Raw genomic sequence first — 18,091 nt, 5'->3', positions numbered from 1 at the left:
CAGACATGTCGTTTACAAAGGTGTGGCTAAAGAAAAATAAACTTACATTCCTTTAATGGCCAAGTCAAAGTCCTAACCTTAATATTATAGAAATGTTGTGGAAATACCTGTATTGAGAAGTTAATGGATGAAAATGTCAACAAAATTGAGTTGTGTCACGCTCCCCGGGTCCTCCGCTCCGCTCCCCGGCTCACCTGCCACGCTCCACGCTCTCCAGCCTCCATTGACCGCGCTTCCCAGGCCTCCTGGTCCCCGCTCCCGGCGCCCGTCGGCTTCCCAGCCCCTGGCCGGCTCTGCTGCTTCCTCCTCTCAGCTTCCTGCCCTGGCTTCTGGCACCCGGGCCGCGCGCATGCGCATTAGGGCGCGCGCGGTCACTGACCCTTTCTTAAAGGGCCAGTGTCCACTGACAGGAAATGATGCACACAGGTACAGGGTATAAAGGGGATTAATGTCCAAGGGGGCGGGGCCTGTTCTTCGTGTTTCCCAAGCTAGGAGTCAGGTCTCCTTGTGTTCCTGTGAGATACTTACCTCTCTCTCTTTTAGAGCCGATCCTGCATTGCCATCCGGTCCTGCTGTATCTCAAACCCCGAACGCTGCCTATCTACCATCCTGACAGTCCGTACCATCCCGGTTCCCTGCGGTGAACCGCCATCTCGCTCCAACGGTTCCGGACCCCGCCTGACATCATCCCGGCTTCCGAACCTGAGCTCCGTCACCCGGACCACCATCAGTGACCCCGTGGTCCCAGGGACTTCTCCATTGTGTTCTAAGTGCACGGACTGTTCTGCTACCTAAAGTGCTCCGGCTACCGGACTCCGTTCCCTCTTCGGGGAGTTCGGTCCAGTGGATCCACCTCCCGGGTCTGCCCATCCATCTGGCCCTAACAGTAAGAACAGGCCATGGATCCCGCCGAAGCACTAGCGGCCTTGCAAGAGGAACTCCAACGCCAGCGTGAAGTACAGACCCGCATGCTGAACTTTATGACTTCCGTGGATGCCCACCTGAACACGCTACAAGCCTCGGTCACCTCTTCAGCGCCCCGGGTCTCCACTAGCCAATCCACGGCTCCAGCCCCCGTGGCAGCCTCTTCGGATGCATCCAGACTTCGTTTGGCTTCACCACCCCGGTACGCCGGAGATCCCAAGACCTGTAGGGGGTTTATAAACCAATGCTCCCTTCATTTCACGCACCTGCCGCATTTGTTTGCCTCCGACCAAGCCAAGGTCGCCTTCATAATGTCTCACCTAGAGGGCGAGGCACTGGCGTGGATGAACTCCTTGTGGGAGAAGGAGGACCCTATGACCAAGAACCTCCAAGAGTTCCTGCAGGCCTTTCGCGGCACCTTTGACGAGCCAGGACGCGCCTCCGCGTCTGCTTCATCTCTTCTCCGGTTACGTCAAGGAACTCTGACGGTGGGTCAATACGCCATCCGTTTCCGCACCTTGGCCTCGGAACTCGGGTGGAATAACGAGGCCCTAACCGCCGCCTTCTGGGAAGGACTCTCGGGTCGAATCAAAGATGAGCTGGCTGGACGTGACGTACCGTCCACCCTGGACGCCCTGATTACCGTAGCGACTCGAGTGGACATTCGCTTTCAGGAGCGGTCCAAAGAGATGTCCCGTGAGAGATGTCCGGTACGGCATGCCTCTCCTCCACAGAAGCCCGCCGTACTCCAATCAACGACCTCTGGTGCCTCCGTCCATGAGCCCATGCAGATCGACCGTGTGCGACAGTCTGAACAACGTCGAGCAGAGCGACTCGCCAAGGGTCTCTGCTTCTACTGCGGAGAGGGCACACACCTGCTACGCGCCTGTCCAGAGAGGCCGGGAAACTCCAAAGCCTAGGGTTGGTAGGAGAGGCCACCCTAGGTGCTGGGACTCTCTCAGACCCGGTTACATGGACTGTGCAAGTGACAACGGGAGAGACGCGGTTTACGGCTGAGGCGTACCTCGATTCTGGGGCAGCAGGCAATTTCATCCAGCAAGCCACGGTGGACAAATACCAGGTGCCTGTTACTCCACTCGCCAAACCTCTTGTGATTGCCTCTGTGGATGGGAGACCCCTCTCTGACACCATCTCCTGGATCACCAAGCCGCTTGAACTGCGTATCGGTGCTCTGCACACCGAGAACATCGCTCTCTACGTCCTCCCTCACATGTCACATCAAATCCTGCTGGGTCTTCCTTGGTTGCGGACACACGAACCTTCAGTCAGCTGGGGCACTGGCGATATCACTCGATGGGGGTCTTCTTGCCATGACACCTGTCTGAAGACCATAAAACCCATCCGGCGACCTCCGGTTCCAGAGACCCTACCGGGACTACCCTCAGCCTATTGGTCCTTCGTGGACGTCTTTGATAAGAAGGAGTCAGAGGTACTTCCGCCACATCGTCCTTACGATTGTGCCATTGACCTGCTCCCGGGAACTACACCACCTCGAGGAAGGATATATCCATTGTCTCCAGCCGAAACAAGGGCCATGTCTACATACATCACAGAGAGCCTGGCTAGGGGATTCATTCGGAGATCCTCCTCTCCTGCTGGAGCTGGCTTCTTCTTCGTAAAGAAGAAAGAGGGCGACCTACGACCATGCATAGACTACCGGGGATTGAACCAAATTACCGTAAAAAACAAGTACCCCCTGCCGCTCATCCCCGAATTGTTTGATCGGCTCAGAGGAGCTCGTGTCTTCACCAAGTTGGATCTTCGGGGTGCCTACAACCTGGTCCGTATTCGCTCGGGGGACGAATGGAAGACCGCGTTCAACACTCGTGATGGGCACTATGAATACTGCGTGATGCCCTTCGGCCTGTGTAACGCACCAGCAGTCTTCCAAGAATTAGTGAACGACGTGTTCCGGGACCTTCTCTACGTCTGTGTGGTGGTATACCTGGATGACATCCTTGTCTTCTCTCCGGACCTCCAGACCCACCGAGAGAACGTGCAACTGGTTCTACAAAGACTGAGAGAGAATCGTCTGTACGCCAAGTACGAGAAGTGTGTCTTCGAATAGTCTTCTCTCCCCTTCCTGGGTTACCTCATCACCGAGACCGGACTGCAGATGGACCCAAAGAAGGTCTCTGCCATTCTCAACTGGCCTCCTCCTTCTGGACTGAAGGCAATCCAACGTTTTCTGGGATTCGCCAATTATTACCGCCAGTTTATTCCTCACTTCTCTGCTCTGACTGCTCCTCTCTCCGCCTTGACCAAGAAGGGGGCTAATCCAAAGGACTGGTCACCTGCGGCCGACGCCGCATTTGGCTCTCTAAAGCGAGCCTTTGCCTCCTCTCCTGTACTCCACCGTCCAGAGTTAAACCGCCAGTTCACCTTGGAGGTGGATGCCTCCTCCTCAGGAGCCGGAGCAGTGCTCATGCAGAAGTCCTCCTCCGGGAAGATGGTGACTTGCGGTTTCTTCTCCAAGAGCTTCTCCGCCCCTGAACGCAATTACACCATCGGTGATCGAGAGCTATTGGCAGTCAAACTGGCTCTGGAGGAATGGCGCTATCTTCTGGAAGGAGCAGTGTACCCCGTCATTATTTACACGGACCACAAGAACCTGGAATACCTGCGGTCTGCTCAGCGACTGAACCCACGGCAAGCCAGGTGGTCCTTGTTCTTTGCCTGCTTCGATTTCCAGCTCCATTTCCGACCAGCGGACAAGAATGTACGCGCTGATGCCTTGTCTAGGTCTTTCATGCCCATGGAGCAGGAAGAGGAGACATCCCAACCCATCGTCTGTCCAAGTAAGATTATTCCGGTGGCTCCTGTCACCCTGGCCCAGATACCGCCCGGGAAGACCTATGTCTCTGAGACAGACAGGCATAAAGTGCTACACTGGGGCCATGCCTCGAAAACAGCCGGTCATGCTGGTCAGAAGAGAACATGGAGTACGATTGTACGTCATTACTGGTGGCCATCCCTTCGCACGGACGTCGCCTCTTTTGTCTCTGCTTGCTCTTCTTGTGCCAGGAACAAGACGCCCAAACACCTGCCATATGGCCGTCTACTGCCTCTGCCCATACCCTCAGTTCCCTGGCAACACATTGCGATGGACTTTATTACGGACTTGCCATTGTCCTCCGGACACACAGTCATATGGGTCGTGGTGGATCGGTTCTCTAAAATGGCCCATTTCGTCCCTATGGCTGGACTGCCCTCTGCCCAGGAACTCGCGGACGCCTATATACATCACATCTTCCGCTTGCACGGCTTTCCATCACACATTGTGTCTGACAGAGGAACTCAGTTCACCTCCCGCTTCTGGAGGGCTCTCTGTAAACATCTGGGAGTAACGCTGGACTTTTCTTCTGCCTACCATCCTCAGTCGAACGGCCAAGTGGAACGGGTCAATCAGATATTGACCTCTTTCTTACATCACTACGTCAACGCCCATCGAGACGATTGGTCCACACTTCTTCCTTGGGCTGAATTCTCCCATAATCACCACGTCAGTGAGTCCTCCTCCTGTTCTCCCTTCCATGTCGTCTACGGACTTCAGCCGTCTGTCCCATTGCCTGTATCCTCTTCCTCGGATATCCCTGCTGCTGATGCAGTACTCCGTGACTTTACAACCATTTGGGACTCAGTTAAGGCGTCCCTTGCACGTGCATCCCTGCGGATGAAGAGACACGCGGACAAGAGACGTCTGGATCCTCCATGTTTCTCTCCGGGAGATCTCGTCTGGCTTTCTTCCAAGTACGTCCGATTGAAGCTACCATCCTACAAGCTGGGACCTCGCTACATCGGACCGTTTAAAGTCATCGGCAAGATCAATGAGGTCTCCTACAAACTGCAGCTTCCGGCCACGATGAGGATACCCAACTCCTTCCACGTCTCCCTGCTCAAGCCGGTGGTCCTTGGTCCCTTCTCCACTGCTGCCAGTCCGGCTCCTCCTCCTATTGCTGAGGACGACATCTATGCGGTAAGGGATATCGTGGCCATGAAGACCGTACGAGGCCGACAGTTCTTCCTGGTGGACTGGGCAGGGTATGGTCCTGAGGATAGGTCCTGGGAGCCCAAGGAGAATGTGGGTACTCCGCTGATCCGTGCCTTCCTGTCCCGGTTGCGGGGAGGGGGGCGTGGGGGGGGTACTGTCACGCTCCCTGGGTCCTCCGCTCCGCTCCCCGGCTCACCTGCCACGCTCCCCGCTCTCCAGCCTCCATTGGCCGCGCTTCCCAGGCCTCCTGGTCCCCGCTCCCGGCGCCCGTCGGCTTCCCAGCCCCTGGCCGGCTCTGCTGCTTCCTCCTCTCAGCTTCCTGCCCTGGCTTCTGGCACCCGGGCCGCGCGCATGCGCATTAGGGCGCGTGCGCGGTCACTGACCCTTTCTTAAAGGGCCAGTGTCCACTGACAGGAAATGATGCACACAGGTACAGGGTATAAAGGGGATTAATGTCCAAGGGGGCGGGGACTGTTCTTCGTGTTTCCCAAGCTAGGAGTCAGGTCTCCTTGTGTTCCTGTGAGATACTTACCTCTCTCTCTTTTAGAGCCGATCCTGCATTGCCATCCGGTCCTGCTGTATCTCAAACCCCGAACGCTGCCTATCTACCATCCTGACAGTCCGTACCATCCCGGTTCCCTGCGGTGACCCGCCATCTCGCTCCAACGGTTCCTGACCCCGCCTGACATCATCCCGGCTTCCGAACCTGAGCTCCGTCACCCGGACCACCATCAGTGACCCCGTGGTCCCAGGGACTTCTCCATTGTGTTCTAAGTGCACGGACTGTTCTGCTACCTAAAGTGCTCCGGCTACCGGACTCCGTTCCCTCTTCGGGGAGTTCGGTCCAGTGGATCCACCTCCCGGGTCTGCCCATCCATCTGGCCCTAACAAGTTGATGCTTTTTTTTTTCTATGCATAGAAAATTAAATATATTCAACAATACAGATTGGGTGATAATTAATTTTCAAAATAAAATAAATTCAATCAAATATTTTTAATATTTTCTCAATCCATTATTATAGGTGGCTGTGAACTTTAACTCTTTTTTTTCAGTATAGGAAATAAAAATTAAGTTTTCAAGAGCAAAAGGGAGAGATATATTTTCCTTGGAGGCACATCATGATTTTTGCCTTCTCATCTGCTGCATGATATAAGATAACAATATTCACAGCTGTTACGCACATGGATTGACAGCTATGAAGCTCTCATCCTCCTCTCTCTTCCTTCTCACTTGTTTTTCAAAACTCAGCTTGATCCATGAACTTTTTCCACAATCTTAAAAGCTGACATCAATAACAAGTCTCTGTGAATTCATTTTATGATTACTTTCTGCTCAAGGTGTTGCTTACTCTTAATACAACTTTTAAGATGTTTTAGGATAAAAAAAATGTCTGTTTTAAATTGTCTTGTATACATTTCAGATCTCTCAATAAGGCACATGACTTGATGATAGTTGAGTCCACGTCAGACCTAATTAATTAAGTGACTTAACATAAATGCGTCAAGTTCAATTACTTGTCAACAGTTTTCATTTAGAAGCAAATTTTTTGGCACAATATTGCACATTTCATTCAATATAGTCATTATGTCAACGTCATCTAAAATTTTCTGTAGAGATCTCCATTTTACTTTGTATCAAGCAATATGATGTCATGACTTTCTCAATGTAATATATTTACAAAAGTATAATTAAATGATAGAAATATAGACAGCATGACTCAAGTACTGTAATTTTTTCAGTTAAGATTTCCTGGTTGGATAGACTGATTTCTAAAGCCTGCTTTACACGTTGCAATTTCGCATACGATTTCGTAAACATCCCGCCCACCTCCTTCCTTCCGCATTGTGGGCCGGGAGCCACAGGACGCTGGTAAGATCTGTTCATCGTTCCCGGGGTGTCACACACTGCAATGTGTGCTACTCCGGGTACGATGAACAATCTAACGTGCAATTCTAGAGAAAGGTACGATGTGTATGCGATGAACGTTTTAACGTTCAATCGCAATCGCACGTACCTGTCACACACAGCAATGTAACTTACAATGCCGGATGTGCGTCACTTACGACGTGACCCCACCGATACATTGCAGCGTGTAAAGCGGGCTTTAGAATGGGTTGTCTGACAACACCAGTAAGAACTCTAACCTTTAAAGGAAGCTGCCAATTTTAATTTTTTGCATTTTCTTTTTTCCTCACCTTTTTAAACAGCCTTAACTTTTTTTTTTATTTTTCCATCAACATTAACATATGAAAGCTTGCTTTTTGTTGTAGGATGAGTTGCAGTTTTGAATATCATGTTTACGGATCTGCCGCACAAGAAATTCAACTTCACCTGTCAAAAGTGCAAACTTGTTGCCCTCTTAGAGGAAAAGGTGCGGGGACTGGAAGAAAGAATAGCAACTTTGAAGCTAATTAAAGAACATGAGGACTTCTTGGACGAGGCAGAAGCAACAATTCAGGATATGGAAAGTGAGAAAAGCTTCAGAACACATACAGAGGCTGAAAAGTGGACACATGTGACCAAAAGAAGCCAGCGGATCAAGTGGTCGGCACTACCCACACAGCTTAGCAACCAATATGAAGCCCTCATGCTGGAGAACGAAAATGGCACAGCTCAGGATGATACCGTCTCTACAGGAGAAGACACAGTATCATCAAAAGAAGTTACTTTGTCAACAAAAGCAGAAACAAAAGACACTCAAAAGCACTCAGGAGCAACAAGCAGTGCGTCCAGAAAGAAAAGAAGAGTGGTAGTTATGGGCGACTCACTACTAAGAGGCACGGAGGCAACTATCTGCAGGCCGGACATAACCGCACGAGAAGTATGCTGCCTCCCTGGAGCAAAAATCAAGGATGTGGCCAACAGGATACCAACTATCCTCGGATCCAAGGACGAATACCCGTTCCTATTGATACATGTAGGAACAAACGACACGGCAAGAAATGATCTGCCAACTATTTGTGAAGACTTTGAAATTCTGGGGAAGAAAATAAAGGAACGGAACGTACAGGTTGTTTTCTCATCAATCCTCCCAGTCGATGGCCATGGTGTCAGAAGATGGAATAGGATACTAGATTTGAACAACTGGCTACGACGGTGGTGCAGGCAGCAAGGATTTGGATTCTTAGACCATGGAGTGAATTACCTCTACGATGGACTTCTCGCAAGAGACGGGATACACCTCACAAAACCTGGGAAACACACGTTCGCCAGAAGGCTTGCCACACTCATCAGGAGGGCTTTAAACTAGAAGAAGAGGGGATGGGAGAAAAAACAGCAGACAAGAACATGCAGCAGAAGGACAAACTAATCAAGGATACTAGATGCCGTAAAGAGGACCCAAGACAGGGTACTAAGAAGGAAGCTGAGAAAAGGGGAGCAAAACTTCTTTCCTGCATGCTGACCAATGCAAGAAGCCTGACCAATAAGATGGAGGAACTGGAGCTGGTAATGTATGAGGAGAAATACGACATAGTAGGAATAACTGAGACATGGTTAGATGATAGTTATGACTGGGCGGCTAACCTGCAAGGATATGAATTGTTTAGGAGGGATCGTAAAAAAAGGAAAGGGGGTGGAGTCTGTCTATATATAAAGTCCAGTTTAAAGCCCAGACTAAGAGAAGATATTCAAGAGGGAAATGAAGAGGTGGAGTCTCTATGGGTGGAGATACAAGGAGGGAAAACTAATAAAATACTCATAGGGGTTTGTTATAAGCCACCAAATATAACAGAAACCACTGAAAATGTATTATTGAAACAAATAGACAAAGCAGCAAATCACAATGAGGTGATTATTATGGGGGACTTCAATTACCCCGATATAGACTGGGAAACTGAAACCTGTGTATCTCAGAAAGGAAACCGGTTTCTGTCAGTAACTAAGGATAATTATCTGTCCCAACTTGTGCCGGGCCCAACTAGAGGGGCAGCCCTTCTGGACTTAATTTTAAGCAACAGGCCAGATAGAATAACAGACGTACGAGTGGATGGGCACCTAGGGAATAGTGACCACAATAAAATACAATTCCACTTGTCCTTTAGTAAGGTGCCTTGGAGGGGGGTTACAAAAACGCTGAATTTCAGGAAAGCAAAGTTTGATCAACTTAGAGAAGACCTTCGCCAAATTGATTGGGACAATGTCCTCAAAAATGGGAGCACAGAAAATAAGTGGGACATTTTTAAATCTGTATTAAACACCCACTGCGAGCTAGCCATACCATACAGAAATAAAAGGGCTAGGAACAGGAGAAAACCAATGTGGCTTAATAAGGATGTAAAAGGGGCAATGAATAATAAGAAAAAGGCATTTAAAAAGCTAAAACAAGAAGGCAGCGAGGAAGCATTAAAAATATATAGAGAAAAAAATAAAATGTGTAAAAAACAAATATATTTAGCAAAAGTAGAAACTGAGAGACTCATTGCTAAGGAAAGCAAAACAAATCCCAAACTATTCTTTAATTATATAAACAGAAAAAAGATTAAAATTGATGGTGTTGGCCCTTTAAAGAATAATGAGGGTAAAATCATAGAAAGCGATGTGGGAAAAGCAAATGTTTTAAATACTTTTTTCTCAACTGTGTTCACACAGGAAAAGCATATGCCAGGGGAAATGCAGAGTGATCATGTAAATGCCCCATTAAGTATGACCTGCCTAACCCAGGAAGAAGTGCAGAACCGACTTAGTAACATTAAAATTGACAAATCACCAGGCCCTGATGGCATTCACCCTCGGGTATTAAGGGAGTTAAGTAATGTGATAGACAGGCCTCTATTCCTTTTATTTAAAGACTCTATAGAAACTGGGTCTGTTCCACTGGATTGGCGGCTAGCAAATGTGGTACCAATATTCAAAAAAGGGTGCAAAAGGGAACCTGGAAACTATAGGCCGGTAAGCTTAACATCTGTTGTGGGTAAAATGTTTGAAGGGTTTTTAAGGGATACTATTATGGAATGTCTCAATGTTAATAACTGTTTAACTCCATATCAACATGGATTTATGAAGGATCGCTCCTGTCAAACTAACCTGATCAGCTTCTATGAGGATGTAAGCTCTCACATGGACCGAGGAGAATCATTGGATGTCATTTATCTCGACTTCGGTAAAGCATTTGACACTGTCCCACATAAAAGACTGCTAAGTAAAATGAGAAAGCTTGGGCTCGGGGAAAATGTGTGTAGATGGGTAGGTAGCTGGCTTAGTGGTAGAAAACAAAGAGTGGTTATTAATGGTGCATACTCAGATTGGGCCAGGGTTACTAGTGGGGTGCCACAGGGGTCTGTATTGGGCCCCCTACTATTTAATATATTTATTAATGATCTGGTGGATGGTTTACAGAGTAAAATATCAGTATTTGCAGATGATACAAAACTATGTAAGGTAGTTAACACAAAGGAGGACAGTTTGCAACTACAGATGGACTTGAGTAAATTGGAGAATTGGGCTGAAAAATGGCAAATGAGGTTTAACACAGATAAGTGTAAGGTTATGCACATGGGAAGGAGAAACAGATGCTACGATTACTTACTAAATGGGAAACTGCTGGGGAAATCAGACATGGAAAAAGACTTAGGCATCTTAGTGAATAAGAATCTAAATTGGAGTGCCCAGTGTCAGGAAGCAGCCACCAAAGCAAATAGGGTGATGGGATGCATTAGAAGAGGTCTGGGGGCACGAGATGAAAACATCATTCTCCCTCTGTACAAATCACTAGTCAGACCACACTTGGAGTATTGTGTGCAATTTTGGGCGCCGGTGCTGAAGAAAGACATTACTGAACTTGAAAGGGTTCAGAGGCGGGCTACTAAAATAATAAATGGAATGGGTGCATTACAATACACGGAAAGGTTATCAAAATTAGGTCTATTTACTCTAGAAAAGAGAAGACTTAGGGGAGACCTAATAAATATGTACAAATATATCAGAGGGCCATATAGAGATCTCTCCCATGATCTGTTTGTACCAAGGACTATGACAAGAACAAGGGGGCATTCTTTTCGATTGGAGGAAAGAAAATTCCTACATCAGCATAGAAGAGGGTTCTTCACGGTAAGAGCAGTGAGGCTCTGGAACTCTCTTCCTGAGGAAGTGGTGATGGCCAACTCACTGAATGAATTTAAGAGAGGAATGGATGCATTTCTTGTTAGCAAAAGTATAGAAGGTTATAAATAGCATAATCTTACAGGTAGATAGAAGAGCGACCAAGATTATTAGAGGAATGGGTGGGCTGCAATACCAAGACAGGTTATTAAACTTGGGGTTAGTTAGTTAGGAAAAACAAAGGCTTAGGGGGATCTAATCACAATGTATAAATATATGAGGGGACAGTACAGAGACCTTTCCAAAGATCTCTTTACACCTAGGCCTGCGACTGGAACACGGGGGCATCCGCTACGTCTTGAGGAAAGAATGTTTAATCATAATCACAGATGAGGACTCTTTACTGTACGAGCAGTGAGACTATGGAGCTCTCTGCCGTATGATGTTGTATTGAGGGATTCACAAGTAAAATTTAAGCAGAGCCTGATCGCATTAATTGAAAAATATAATATTACCAGTTATGTATATTGGATTTTATGACAGGGTATTGATCCAGGGAACTAGTCTGATTGCCGTATGTGGAGTCAGGAAGGAATTTTTTTCCCCATTGGAGCTTATTTGACACATTGGGGTTTTTTTGCCTTCCTCTGGATCAACATGTTAGGCTACGGGTTGAACTAGATGGACTTAGAGTCTCCCTTCAACCTTAAAAACTATGAAACTATGAAATTTTACTATATAAAATAAGGAAAAATTGCAATAAAAATTAACATATTAAAAAAAGCAATTTTGTCATTTTTGTGGGGTTTTGTGCTTACAATGCTAATTGTGCCATAAAACACAGACAACATGATAAGTACTCTTCAAAAAAAGAGGAAAGAAAAACTGGGCACTGCTTCTAAACTTAAATTCTCCATGGTGTCACCGGGAAAATAGAGAAAATAAATAAATAAATGCTGATATATTTGCCTTTCCTGGCGGTATCTGGTGGATGGAAGCCTTCACGCTGCTGACTGGCGGTGCTCACTCCGAAAAGCAGAGATCCAACTCCATGTCAATGAAAGGAGCAGAAGGCACTCACCATAGCGATGCAGCTTATTTTGTTTTATTCAAACAAAATACATGGCAGGCAGGAGGGGGGTGTAGAGGGGGTACAGAGGATGATAGCATTGTTTCGCACTGCAGTGGGTGCTTCGACAGATCCACAGGATGACAGCACTGTTTCGCACCGCACCGGGCGCTTCGACAGAGCCACCAGTGGCTCTGTCGAAGTGCCCGTCGCAGTGCGAAACAGTGCTGTTGTCCTTTGTGCCCCCTCTACAATCCCTCCTGCCTGCCATGTATTTTGTTTGAATAAAATAAAATAAGCTGCATCGCTATGGTGAGTTCCCTCTGCTCCTTTCATTGACATGGACATGATAAGTACAATTATGGTAACACTAAACCTGAATTTTTTTTTATTATTTAAGTGGCTTTAAAAATTGTTTACTTTTTTTTTATAATTTTTTAATGTAACTTAATTTTCAGAGACGCCAAACTATTATTTTTTGAAATTTTATTTTTCTGCCTAGAAAGCTGGTGTTTTTACTTAAGCAATTGTGGAAATATGATGTTTTTAACTGCTTTTAATTGCAGCAAATGAAAAGAAACACAATTCTGGCATTTCACATTCCAATTTCAGTTTCTTTTATAGAGTGCTTACTGGTAGGGTTAATTAAATTTCGATTTTCATGTATCGGACTTTTAGACATTCCGCAATACCACATAAGTATATTTTTATTTTTTTACTTCTATTTTTAATTGGGAAAAATGGGGGTGATTTGACTTATGTTTTTTTAAAAACGTTATATTTTTGTCATATTACATTATTGCTGTGTACAGTAAAAATCATGGTCTCCTATGACACATAGTCTATGGCTAGTTGTAACAGGAAAATTACTATGAGGCCCCCTTTACACGCATGTGTCTCCGGTACGTGCTAGGTCCATGCCCGAATGTACTGGAGACACGGGCACACCTAAACCCATTAAAATCAATGGGTTTATGTGCACGCACATGTGCAGCCATTGGCCTGTGCCTCCATGTGGAGCAGACGTAAGCCCGTGTGCTCCACACGGATGCATGTCCGTTTTTCTTTGGCAGCACGGATGTCACACGGCCCGCACACGTACCACACGGATGTAGTGTGGATGCGGTCCCGTGTGACACGCGCCGGAGAAAAGACACATCTTTACTCACCTTCTCCTGCCCTCCTATCTCTGCTGCTGCTCTCACTTGCTGCCGACCACCGCTCATTATACTCATTTAATATTCACTTCACTGCGGCCGGAAGCAGTAGCAGTGGGGAGTCGGCAGGACCAGAGACCGAAGATCAGCACCACGGACAGCGACGCCAGGGACAGGTGAGTTGAAAGTTCTCGTTCTCCGTGTGTTATCACGGATAACACACGGAGAACACACGTAGTGCTATAAAAACGGCACACGGAGGGGAAAACACACCTTTGACATGTCCTTGAAACACGTGCGTGATTTTCACGGACGTGTGAAAGGGTCCTGAGACACAGTGGAAAAGAGAACACAATTTAAAATTTTACAATTTTACTTTTGTGGTCATAATAAAAATTAAAAAAAATACCCCAGAAATGTATTTTCTTTTTTTTGCTTTAGATTTTCCACAAATATTATCACAAAAAAGAAATAATAGAGAGAAATAGAGGTAAAAGTTATTTAAATATCTGAACAGGTAAAAAATGTACAACTCTTAAAACTTCATTTATGAGAAACTAGAAATGTGCTTGGTGATAAAAGTAAAAAACGTCTCAGTCTTAAACTGTTTGAAATAATTGCACCAATTGTGTTCCATTTGAACAAACTGTTCTAGGAAAAGGTTTGTAAAAAAGACCAGAAGACAACAGAGATGTGTAGTTGGAATGGTCATGTTGCAGTGTGTTTCCAGAAAAATATCCAGTGCTAATCTCCTGTTTATAATGCCATTGTTTTTTCATTAAGTAAACAGTTATTTTTTTTTACCAAATTATATAGAAGTAAATATTGCCCTGATTCATCAAGCTGGCAGGAAAAGCCATGAAAGTCACATTTTTGTACAACATAGAGCTACTCAAAATTTTGAGAATGTTGACATCTTCCTAACTTTAATGACTACCTCAGAGGATGGAGCTGAAGTGGAAGGAAGGTGGTAGCGGGTGTTGGGACCCATGCTTATCAAATTCACTAAGATGCTCTGTTTGTGTTTGTTACTCAAATCAATCAGATCAGATGCTCTTAAACTGCTCAATTGGAGTGACAAATATTAAGGAAGTCAATGATTGGGCAGCTTGGCTCTCCACCCATATATAGTCAGCAATAAACAGAATTTTTGTGGAGAGGGAGGGAGGGCGGGGGTTTCATCATGCAGTGAAGCAAGCCTGTGCTGTGTGTTCATTGTTTCACAGATGCAACAACCAAGCACCCGTGATACTCCGCCGAGCACCACAAGTTCCCAAGCACACCAATATTCGATTGAGTATCGACCAGTGGCGAGCACATTCGCAAATCAATAGTACACGATAATAAACTGTGGAGGAAAGAAGCGCAATAGGGTCTTACCCAAATAACAATGGGAGAAATGGAGGGAGATACTACTCACCTATAGGGGTTGTGACAGTCACAACTCCTATAACAGCATGTGTGTAAATAATCCAGAGTCACAGCAGCGGTCCCTCGGTTTTGGCAGATAACAGAGAGTAATAGGATGAGGGTTTCCAAGCCGCGCCAAATGACGATCACATTAAACTGTTAGATTAATGTTGCTTTTTATTCCAATTACAGGTCTACGCGTTTCGGAAGGCACCCCTTCCTTCTTCAGGACCAGATGGCAAGAAAACATTAAATCTGCTGTCCAGAAAGTCCTTACAGCATTATATACCCCACTGATGACGTCATGATCCACCCACTTTTAGAAAAAATCGGCGGGAATCAATACATTTAAAAATACAATGACGTAGTAACTTAAATTTATACAATTTCATGAATAAATCACTTAAAACCATTTCTTCCCTTTTTAGGAACAACGGTGGCCGAATCATAAATAAAAAATTTTTTTTTTATTAAAAATATGAAAAAAGCAATGTGCGTGTGAGGACTCTTTTTTTATTTTATTTCTGTCATATAAATGTATGTCAATAAAAATCTATTTGTATGTATAAGGTGAAAATCTGTGAGATACCACAACCATGCCTAGAACACCACATCGTTATATGATGCCCAGGACAAGGTTGCTGAAGTGTACTCCCTAGCTATAATCGGAGCCACAGAGAAACTATTATTGGTAGCCAATCTTTTTCTTCACTACCAATAATAGTTTCTCTGTGGCTCCGATTATAGCTAGGGAGTACACTTCAGCAACCTTGTCCTGGGCATCATATAACGATGTGGTGTTCTAGGCATGGTTGTGGTATCTCACAGATTTTCACCTTATACATACAAATAGATTTTTATTGACATACATTTATATGACAGAAATAAAATAAAAAAAGAGTGCTCACACGCACATTGCTTTTTTCATATTTTTAATAAAAAAAAATTTATTTATGATTCGGCCACCGTTGTTCCTAAAAAGGGAAGAAATGGTTTTAAGTGATTTATTCATGAAATTGTATAAATTTAAGTTACTACGTCATTGTATTTTTAAATGTATTGATTCCCGCCGATTTTTTCTAAAAGTGGGTGGATCATGACGTCATCAGTGGGGTATATAATGCTCTAAGGACTTTCTGGACAGCAGATTTAATGTTTTCTTGCCATCTGGTCCTGAAGAAGGAAGGGGTGCCTTCCGAAACGCGTAGACCTGTAATTGGAATAAAAAGCAACATTAATCTAACAGTTTAATGTGATCGTCATTTGGCGCGGCTTGGAAACCCTCATCCTATTACTCTCTGTTATCTGCAAATCAATAGTAAGCACCTTTTGCTACAAACCTTGCTTCAGTTGCTGCCTGGAGAAAGATTTGTGGTGAGGCACAAATTGAGACACATTTCGCATTGTGCCTCACCTGATTTATTAAAAGGCGTGCACCTCTTAGGGGCACTTTTCACACTACGACATTGCAGGTGCGATGTCGGTGGGGTCAAATCGAAAGTGATGCACATCCTGCGTTGCTGTCGATATCGGAGTGTGTAAATCATTTTTGATACGATTAACGAGCGCAAAAGCATCGAAATCGTATCATCGGTGTAGCGTTGGTCATTTCCATAATTTCGGAAGGACCGATGTTACGATGTTGTTCCTTGTTCCTGCGGCAGCACACATCGCTGTGTGTGAAGCCGCAGGAACGAAGAACATCTCCTTACCTGCGTCCTGCGGCTCACGCCGGCTATGTGGAAGGAAGGAGGTGGGCTGTGATGCCGCACGACCCGCCCCCTTAGGAAGGAGGCGGGTCGCCGGCCAGAGCGACGACGCAGGGCAGGTAGGTCCATGTGAAGCTGCTGTAGTGATAATGTTCGCTACGGCAGCTATCACAAGAGATTGCAGCTGCGACAGGGGTGGGGACTATCGCGCTCGGCATCTCAAGCATCGGCTTGCGATGTCGTAGTGTGCAAAGTACCCCTTAGATACCGGCATTGATTAATTGGGACCCATGTGCTTTAGTGCTATGCACCGGTAACAACATATTAATGCACAGTTTTCAATCAAATTGCATAGACCTTTACCTGTTTAAGCTGTGTCTCAGAGTTAACATGGACATCACAAATTTCACAGTGAAATGTTTTGTTCTGAAGACCAGTATTTCCTTTGGTTAAAGGTCCTCTGCCTTTTACACCTGCCCGAGGAAATGCTTTAATAGTTCCGCTTCCATTCCTGGCCTCAACCATTGTTTTGTGCTTTGTTCCTATAAGTATTAAGAATGACAGAAAAAGACAGGACTGTCACTACATTTTGCTCAAAGGCACAAAGTTTATCACAGGCTCGCTAATAGTATCCAACACAGATTTAGAAAATTGATGAAAGTTTATCTGATGATGCGGGTTCTCACATTCTAAAAAGGCACAATATTTTTGTGTCAGTTATTAAAGATGTTTGAGACCAATTTCACACAAGTTGCAGGGTAAATCACAGTAGTCAACAACAGAAGTATGTCAGCTGTTCAATGTAAAATGCAACTTGAATCCTGCACTATACAAAAAATTGATCACAGGGAATCTGTCACTAGGTGTTTGCCGCCTAATCTGAGAGCTGCATATTGTAGAGAAAGGGACCCTGATTCTAGCAATGCATGATTTAATGGTTTATTCGGTGTAGTTTTAATACAATTACAGTTTTATCAACAGGAGATTAGGACTAACTGAGCTGCTGCAATCTAGTCTTCCACATTCATGACTAGAGATGAGCGCAGCTGCGGTTCCATTTTCAAACTGAACAACAACTTAAACAATCAAGAGTCAAGTTTGTGGTTGAAATGGTTTACGAGTGAACTTCACTTGCGCAAGCAACGCTGTACTGAGGTACACTTGGTGTTCAACCCTGTGTGAGTTTTTTGCAGTGTTTGAATGGGTAGTACTCGGGGTAACATCAGCACAATTACGTGTAGTATGCAACCCAAAAAATTGTTTAAAAAACCCTGCCCCGGAAGTTATCTGCTTATGGCTGGCTATTTGTGGGTGGAGACTCAAACTGTCAATCAGTTACTTGCCCCGGGGTTTGGGTCAAGCTTGAGCCAGTGGAGGGTCAGCTCCTTGGCTGCCGGAAAACTGAACCTTCAAAGAACCGCTCATTGAAACCTACTCCAAAGACTGATTGGCTGTTTTCCTCCTAAACACAGTGTACATAGAAAGCTGATAATCAGCAGTGTAGTTGGGGTTATATAAAGCTGAGCATTGAGAAAACTGGTAGATCTGCCGCAGATAAAAAAGGGATTTTATCAAAATTACAGCAAGCAGCCAAGTAGATGACAAACCGCATCACTGGAATCAGGTTATTTTATCCTACATCATGCTGCTCTCAGATGGATAACAGATTCCCTTTAAGCACTGTAGAGCAGTTTAATCAAAGATATTTTATTGTTTAAATTGTATACCATAGCTGCTAAACATTATACTGTTGATCACTGCATTATTGTA

At 45.4% G+C, this 18,091-nt stretch overlaps 1 protein-coding gene across 4 annotated transcripts in view; it reads right to left on the bottom strand.

Moving 5' to 3' along the window:
- The window catches only part of ZNF385D (zinc finger protein 385D), a 461,666-nt gene that overhangs the window by 21,553 nt on the left and 422,022 nt on the right, over positions 1-18,091 (bottom strand). For all 4 annotated transcript variants that reach the window (XM_075315290.1, XM_075315291.1, XM_075315289.1 and 1 more), the window contains one exon: positions 16,685-16,863. In XM_075315290.1, coding sequence (XP_075171405.1) covers positions 16,685-16,863 — 179 coding nt within the window. The remainder of the gene's footprint in view (positions 1-16,684; positions 16,864-18,091) is intronic.

Source organism: Anomaloglossus baeobatrachus, chromosome 6 (genome assembly GCF_048569485.1).
Source record: "Anomaloglossus baeobatrachus isolate aAnoBae1 chromosome 6, aAnoBae1.hap1, whole genome shotgun sequence".
NCBI classification, from domain to species: Eukaryota; Metazoa; Chordata; class Amphibia; order Anura; family Aromobatidae; genus Anomaloglossus; species Anomaloglossus baeobatrachus.
This window is presented reverse-complemented; position numbering and strand designations above follow the sequence as displayed.